Source organism: Ziziphus jujuba, chromosome 4 (genome assembly GCF_031755915.1).
Source record: "Ziziphus jujuba cultivar Dongzao chromosome 4, ASM3175591v1".
Classification (NCBI taxonomy): Eukaryota; Viridiplantae; Streptophyta; class Magnoliopsida; order Rosales; family Rhamnaceae; genus Ziziphus; species Ziziphus jujuba.
This window is the reverse complement of record NC_083382.1, coordinates 22,736,907-22,745,590: the sequence shown is the minus strand read 5'-3', so window position 1 is coordinate 22,745,590 and position 8,684 is coordinate 22,736,907. Positions and strand designations below refer to the sequence as shown.

At 28.7% G+C, this 8,684-nt stretch overlaps 1 protein-coding gene across 2 annotated transcripts; it reads left to right on the top strand.

Annotated features, from left to right (window-relative positions):
* Positions 1–4,898: 4,898 nt before the first annotated feature.
* Positions 4,899–7,922, top strand: LOC125421727 (uncharacterized). 2 transcript variants are annotated; one of them, XM_048471126.2, is made up of 5 exons: positions 4,918–5,202; positions 5,408–5,480; positions 6,367–6,431; positions 6,764–6,873; positions 7,501–7,922. In XM_048471126.2, exons 1-5 carry the CDS (start codon positions 5,095–5,097, stop codon positions 7,613–7,615), a joined length of 471 nt encoding a protein of 156 aa, XP_048327083.2. In that variant the 5' UTR covers positions 4,918–5,094; the 3' UTR covers positions 7,616–7,922. The 2 variants fall into 2 exon arrangements, with proteins under 2 accessions (XP_060672628.1, XP_048327083.2); XM_060816645.1 differs by lacking the exon at positions 6,764–6,873 and having other exon boundaries at positions 4,899–5,202.
* Positions 7,923–8,684: the final 762 nt, after the last annotated feature.

The following is an 8,684-nucleotide window of genomic DNA, read 5'->3' as shown; positions in this document are numbered from 1 at the left end:
CGTTTTTTTCCTTTCCATTTTTATACATGAATTCTCTTTGTCATTTCCTTTTCTTAATATTCAATATTCATTGCATTTCATGATTAAACTAAAAAAGCCAGTAGATTTATAAGAAAACCCTGGTTTTGAAATTTTATGGTTTTTGATATTGGATGCATATTATTCTTTCTTTTAACTATTACAGAAATTTTAAAAGGATAAGACTAAAGTCAATGTTAAGACTTGTAGAGGATAGGCAATGATCCCAGACGCATAAAATTTGGAAATGGAAGCAAGTGGATTGTTGGTGATGAAGAAGATGATGATGATGAGCTTCTGTTTGGTTAGAAGGGCATACCATATATTTTTTTTTTGATAGGGTTTCTGATAAGAACCATTAATTGCACATGTGGATGCAGATTCTTCTACCCACTACAACTTGTTGAAAGATTTTGAGAGTATTACATATCCATTATACCCAAAACCCAAGAAGCTCTGCACTGCACTGCTCTCTGCACCCTTCCCCAGCTATAGCCTTGCCATTTTCATTTGCTTTTCCATTTCCATACAGTGAATTTCAGGTTTCACCCACATGCATGTTCAATTATTCTGCATCCCCAAAAAGTCTTAATGCATGTATTGTTGCTTATTGTTGGCCAATTTTGTTTTAATTTTTAATTTTTAATTTTTAATATTGAATATTTTGTCTCCCTTTTTTCATTGCTTCCCCTTGGATTCGTTTAGTGGGACTATATTTTGTATTCCCTTCCCATTGATTGAGTTTTTTGTTTTTTTTTTTTTGTTTTTTGGGGTATTTGGGTGGGTGTTAATATTTTGGAGAGACGTGGCGTCTGTGTAATCATGTTTCTTTGCGTTAAATGATTCTTCTATCTTTTGTGTGTTTTGAATGATAGTGGCATGTTCTTGTGATATAATTTTAATGGGAATTGAAAATTTTTTTTCCCACCTTCGTGTTGTGCATTATTATTTTGAGTGGGAAAAAACTTATCATTCTCAGGAGCATCACGGAGTTCTTGTGTGTCACCGTCCTTTTTCAATTCTTTTTAACTCTCTCTGTTGTCATGTTATGTGAAACTTTTATTTCATGCTCTCGTAATTCTTATTGTACTTATTTGTTTTTGCAAATTTTTATATTTGTTTTTGATATATTGTTGATTTTTTTGGGATGGAAATACACATTTGCATTTTATTTTATTTTATCTTTTTAGCAACAATTAATATTGGTTAATTTTGAATAAGAGATGGAAAGTTAGGAGCAAAGAAAGAAGACATGGAGAACTGTAGGCCCTTATTTTTTTTCTAATTTTTTTTTTTTATCTATTTGTAATATGAAGCATGAAAAAAAGTGAAATGTGAATTTAGACAGAATCCAATTTGTTTAATGCACGCAATGGACAAACTTTGCCCACTTGAACTAATGGAGGGTGATGCAAAACCATGAGAAAATGGAATTAAACCCACTTGGTTTATCCCTAAACCACTTCCACAAAATTTCAATCCACAATTAACAAAAAAACATTTTGGTTATTGGGACAGAATATTTGTATCCGTTTTTTATTACATACATATATTTATTTATCTTTTATTTCAATAAAATATCAGTAAAACACCAAAAAAAAAAAAAAAAAAAAAACAAGATAAGAAATTCAGCTAAGAAAGCATGCTTTGATTCTATATAAAAAATGGTCTTCTTATGGATTTTTGTTGTTTCAATAACAAGCATTTTTGTTATTGAATTTTATATTTTCAAAATAAGATTGCTAAATGTCCCATTTTTTGTGCTTAGCTGATTTAGCTTAACATGGTAATGGTGAGACAAGTATGAGACAGTAGTAGGCCCATGTCCACCTTGTTGCTTGCTACGACTTGTACGACAAAATGAGTGGTGAGCAATTATTTGTAATTAAATTTTGGTTTTCCGGTTCCTAAAACTTTTTATTATTATAAATATTTTCTTCTCCTTGAAAGAGAAGGAAAGTGTAGGTGGTGATTCGTTGAAGTAAAACATTCATAAAATTTGCTTTCATTCTCTGTCCTTTCCGAATTTGCCTATAGCTTTAGTATAATAGCGAAATGAGTCCCATTTTATAAGCACATAGATATATCCTTTTATCTTTATGCTATGTATTGTTGTATAATTGAATTAGTATAGGGGGATGGGGGGGTTCTGTTTGTTTATTTTGAAAGATGCCCTCATTATTATTTTCCTCAACCACACAATTGACATAGATTTTTATGAATTAAAGGCCAAGAGATTGCAACCTTAAGCCTTATCTAACCAAATCAAGAATGGTAGGTAGAAAACGAATACATGGTAAATTGGTAATATTGATTAGATAGCATCGATTTAATGCTAGAATTTTCTTTTGTTAAATGACTTGTCTAAGAGAATATACAAAAATTGAATCAATAATAAAAAAAGAAAAGTTGATCTCAAAATTGGATGCTAAATGATGTGACAATTTGCCATTGGTTTGCATTTTCTTCTCTTTACTTGTGTTGCATAATTCATTTATTTGTTAATATTCTCTCGTTCATATAGTTTGGTTTTCAAAATTTTGTAAATTATATTGATGTCCAAGCTATTACGATCACCTATATTTTTTTCTACAATTTGTATTATTTAAAAGTTTAGAGCATCTTAATATCTTAAACTCTACATTTCAAAGATTCAATTACTGAAAAAACATATTCTATTATTCTTAACTTTAAAATAAAGAGTGATTTTTTTTATTCTCTAAATATAAAGTTAAAGTCACTTTTCCATTTATATATATTTAAACATGTCTAAAAATATTACTATTTAATTATAATTAGGAATCTACACTATCTTACATAATATCTAAGACAATAATATAAAACATGTGTAAAAATATTACTATTTAATTATAATTAGGAATCTACACTATCTTATATAATATCTAAGACAATAATATAAAAAAAAAAATTGTATGTAAAAAGTTAAATTTTTATATTTGAAAATATGTATTCTAAATTAGACAACACTTTTAGAGATGCTGTTGAAGGAAATTGGATTAAAAGATTGAATGAAACGCTTATGGCTTTGAAATGTCCATTTATAATTTTCATTCTATATTATAGAACAATATGTTCTAATAAAAATTTGAAAATACAGTGGAAGGGACTTACATTATGCTTGGATCGATGAAATATAAAGGAACAAGAAGGAAAATATTTAAATTTTTTATTTTTATCATTTATAATAATTTCCCTTTTTATTTTGTTATCTTGAATTTACAATTTTTCAAATTGTAAGTCTGAATGATTTATTAACTAAACTAACATTATTTGAAAATCTTTTGTTCGTGTTGTTCAAATGAGATGGAAAGGAAAGAAAATTAAAAGAAATGAAAGGAGTTGATTATTTTATTTTAATGAGGTTTGTTTTTATGAAAAAAACTTTTAATCGATTTTTTAATATCCCAATACTACCTTTACTATTGCTGTATGAAAATATTTTCACCTTTCATATCCTTTCCTTTACATTTATTAATCATCCAAACAGTAATTAATAACAAACATTTTTCTTTCCGTTCTTTTCCTTTCCTTTCCTCATTAAACCTCTCTTTTCAATCCAAAGATGGTGTTAAAAAGTCATATTTATATTATGATGACCTGATAGTTTTAATATCAATTTTATTTTTATTAGTTTTTAAATCAGATTAAAAATTAAAATTTTAAAATAAAAAAAAAGTCAAAAATGAATTTAATAACATTTTAAAATTTTGTAGAAAAAATGAACATGATTGAAACATGGTAATTAACAAAAATAATTTTAAAATCAGCCTTTTGGCCTCGTTTGAAAAGTGTTGAAATTTTAAAAAAAATTAATTTTCATGAATTAGTTTTTCAAAGAATCAGTTTCTCATAAATCAATTTCTTATTAATTATTTTTCAAAGTGCTTAGTTTGTATTATGATATTAAGAATTTATACGTAATCAATTAATTTTTGTTTTAAAAATTGAGGATGAAATTATCTTTTAATAAAATATATGCAAGAATGCTCCACATACAAAAATATTAACCAAATTTATTTATTAAATAATAATATTAAAATATTATTGATTGATATATTTATATAATATAAATATAAATAAGTGAATCCTTAAATGGATAAGTGAATAAAAAAATAAATCAATTAGATATTAATATATATTTGATAAATAAATTTAATGAATATTTTGATAGCTCTAATATTATCGTAATATATAAAATTAAGTTTTTTAAAAATTTTAAAATGATATATTTTTAAAAAGATTCAATTTTCATTAATATTTTTTTTTTACTTTGTAAGATTTAGTTTTTCAAGATCCATAATTTTTTCGTTTTAAAAATCATCCAAACACAGTAAACTTTTATTTTCTTAAATTTTTTTAAATTTTTACTAATTTTAATACTTTTTAAAAATTTTTTAAAATCGATTTAAAATTGAAAAAGAAAACTTTGACATTAATTCCTTTAAAAATTGAAAAAGAACAGTTGGACATTAATTCCTATATTGCGAATTGATATGAAGTCAACCGCATATTTAAAATTGCTTAGATGATGTGTTAGTGAAAGAAAAATAAAAAAATTGCTTGATAATAAATCAAAAACTTGGGACGATTGGGCTTGTTACAATCTTTAAAACCAATGTAATTTTATTAGCCCAATTTACTATGTTGGTTTGGATTGTGGGTTTTTTGGGCCTAGAGGCCTTAAAAGAAAAAACATTGGAAAAGATGGGAAAACACATTCTCTGCTGTTCAAAAACTCGGATGATCTTAACAAAATAAAAAAAAAAAAAGTTTTTTAAATAAAAAAACCTAAAAAATCCAACGATCCAAATCAATTTCTTCTTTTCCAAATTTCGAGACGAACGGTCCAAAATCGTTTTTCAATTTTATTTCAACGCCTATTTGTTGTACTATGAAAATTACTAGCAAAACGAACGTGGAGGGGGTCACGGCTTCTTTTTTTCCCTCCCAGAAACTTCGTGTTTGGTTCCCAAGAATCTAATCTTGCCGTAGTTGGGCGATTGTAGAGAAGTTTCTAGCGGATCAAATCGACTGGTTTCTTTAGTAGAATGCACCATGCAGCGACTAAGAGGTTCAGGAAGCTCAATTTTTCGTTATCTCCGTTTCAAGGGGAAAGCTCAAAATTCATGGGCAGCTGTTCAGGACACTTATTTCTCTACCAAGGTACTTTCTTTCTCTGATCATTTGGCCTTTCTTTTAGGTTATGTTAATGGGTTTTGATAATTCTGAATGGGGTTGTTCAATTTTAGTAAATGTCTTATAGGGGGTTTTTTGGGGGTTTTTCTTTTTACTTTTTTTTTTTTTTCAAATTTTTTAATTTTTAATTTTTTTCATTTTTATTACCTGCATTCTTATGTTGATGATCTAGGATATATTTGAAAGGCACAGGGTGGTATTCACGGTTGGAACTAGCATAGCATCAGTTGCTACTGCATGTGTTGGTGAGTTATGAAGACATCTTGAACTCTGCAGTTCTCCGTTTTGTTTTGTTTTTTTTTTTTTTTTAAATTTCAAGGCTTGTTCTAATTTTTAATCACCGACTTGAATCGGATGTTAATTACGATTTGATTTTTGTTACATAAACAATTTAGCAATTAGTACCATTCATGTAACATTTTTCACTGTAGTAATTTGTAGACTTTCCTTCTCTGCTCCATTGACTCTGTCTTGCCAAAAGCTATATAAAAATTTAAGTAAGCTTCTAATATTGCATATTCTTAATGTTTTCTTTGAAATTGTTTTAAACTGTCACATGAACACTTGATACTCATCGAGATGTTAATTTTAATTATGTTACATTTGCAAGAGACAGATTGGTAATTTCCATAGGATTTTCCACATCTTTTGAGCGTCCACTACTCATATCAGGTTCATGAGTAATGTCATATTATATTGGTAGAGACAAAGTTGGATAAAGTGATGGTTCCATGTAGCTTAGTTCCAGTATTACAATCGACAGCTTTTATTGAGATAGTCGGAGAGGCTGTATATTGAGATATCCAGTGATAGCTTTATATGGCTAAATGAAATGATATTATTCAAGTTTTAACTGTTGAATAGTGATAAGCTGAAAAATAAGAGGCATATATAACACCTCAGCATGAGCCTAATTGAACATTATGTCCTATGCGGTTCTTATTAGAAAGTTTTTATAATACAGGAACAACTGGGGAACTTTTCGTATTTATACGTGCAAGTATTGGATAATATTTAGTTCAACATGTGTATGATGCGGCAAATTTTTGCTTTTAACTGAATTTTGCTGTTGCTTTCAATAAATTGCCATGACTAAATGTTTGATCAGATTAAAATCTCAAACTGTTGCAGGATATTCTTTACGGCACCTCCATGAGACTAGAGTTGATCAAAGGCTTGAATCGATTGAAAAAGCTGTAAGCAAAATATTAGATTGTTCTTTAGACCTTCTTTTGTTCTTTTCTTGATGATTATGTACTTCAGATAGGAAATGCTTGGGCTTATATTTATCTAAATGTTCTCTGTCATGTCTCTTAATTTAGTTTTCATTTTAACGATTTCTTAAAATGTTTTATTATTTTCCTTGATCACTTGAATATGCTTCATGCATTCTTCTCTATTTGCCTTGATTTAATTGTCTTATTTCCTATCAAAAGTTAGATGTAGTGTCACCGCCCCCTAACCTTCCTTTTTATATTTTCTGATTACATCTAGACATTATTTATTTATTTATTTATTTTTGTGGCAGATGAGAAAAAATCATGGTATTGAACATTCAGAAATTAAAAATATTGTTGACTCAGGAAGTTTGAGTCTTCCTGCTTTTATAGCCACTGCTGGAACCACGTTAATTATTGGGTTTGTTCCTAATTCTTTGTTGCTTCTTCATATTGCTCTACAGTCTTAACATCTAAACGAACTATTTATTTTATTTTATAGGGATTGAATTAACTTTGATTGTGTTGTTTCCTTAACATCTAACAAGAAAGAAACTTTATAGGGATTGAATTAACTTTTATTGTGTTGTTTCCTAAACATCTAACAAGAAAGAAACTAAGTAATCTAGAAGGGAATAAAAGGAAATTGAAGCTGACTCAATTGACCATCCAAGTGACTATGTAACAAAATTGGCAGTAATGACAAAGGTAAGTGTTCTATCACATAAAAAAATAAAGAGAACTGGTTGCTGTTGCTGCATGAGAGAGGAGGATTCAAAGGGTGCTTGTGCCTTTATTTTTAGATATAATAAACTCTGGAACATCAGTTATTCAACTATGGAAATGGAGAAGCATAAAGATCTTTTGATACTAATTATTTGAATGATGATTTGCTTGAGCTATAAATGGGTGGTAGTTTTCTGTATAAATTACTTTATGCTATTAGTTTCTTCCTTATTTTGAAGTGAGAACTCAGATTAAACATTCTGAACCACCCTTTTGGTTACCTACACTTGCGCTGTTCTATCTCCTCTTTACTGAATTGCAGGTATGGCTTAGGTTGGCGAGGTGGAAGGTTGTATGCACATAGACAAATCAGAAGGGAGCAAACGAAATTTATGGGGCAAATAAAACAAAAAGTTGGCAAGTACTTGGGAAGGTGAAACCTAGAAGGGGTCGCAATTCCTGTTCCTTAGAAGGTCATTAGACCGTTCGAAAGCTCCAGAGAGTGCAAGTAAAGCAAAGATCGTGCTCCTACAACATATAATTCTAGAGAAACTTATCAGTCTTGTTAACAAACAGTAATTATGAAACGAAAGTACTGTTTCCTGAAATAGTATGATGGAAAAAATATTACGTAGTTACAAATCATTATAAATTTTTTTTTTTGTTTTTTGTTGGGGATCAGTATCACTAATTTCATTGTAAGAAACAAGGTCATTTATATGGAGAAGTAATAATATTACTTTCTTTCTCGCTTCCTCAAATTCAACAGGAGCAAACATAGTGATGTTGCTTATGTGCGATTTGCCTTATAGCTAAGCTTGACTAACTTTTTTGGCCTAACCTACAGTGGTAGGAAAAAGTACGAAAACCGTGGTATTTCAACATATATAATTGGGCAATACAGATAAAATATCAGTAAACCAAAAAAAAAAAAAAAAAAAAAAAAAAAATAAGGAAAAAAAAAAAAAAAAAAGAAGGTAAGAAATTCAGATATGAAAGCATGCTTTGATTCTATATCAAAATAGGTCTTTTATAATTTTTGTTGTTCCAATAATAACAAGCGTTTTTGTTTTGGTTTTTATCGGTTTGAAAGGTTTGAAGGAACTATAATTCTTCTGATAAACTGATTGGCTATTACATATATTTCTAATTTTATATTTTCGAAATAAGATTGCTAAATGTCCCATATTTTGTGCTTAGCTGATTTAGCTTAACATGGTAATGGTGAGACAAATACCAGACAGTAGTTGCTTCTGGGAGGTCTATGTCCACCTTGTTGCTTGCTACGACTTGTACGACAAAATGAGTGGTGACCAATTATTTGTAATTAAATTTTGGTTTTCCGGTTCCTAAAACTTTTTTTTTTTTATTATAAATATTTTCTTTTCCTTGAAAGAGAAGGAAAGTGTAGGTGGTGATTCGTTGAAGTAACACATTCATAAAATTTGCTTTCATTCTCTGTCCTTTCCGAATTTGCCTTTAGCTTTAGTATAATAGCCAAAAGAG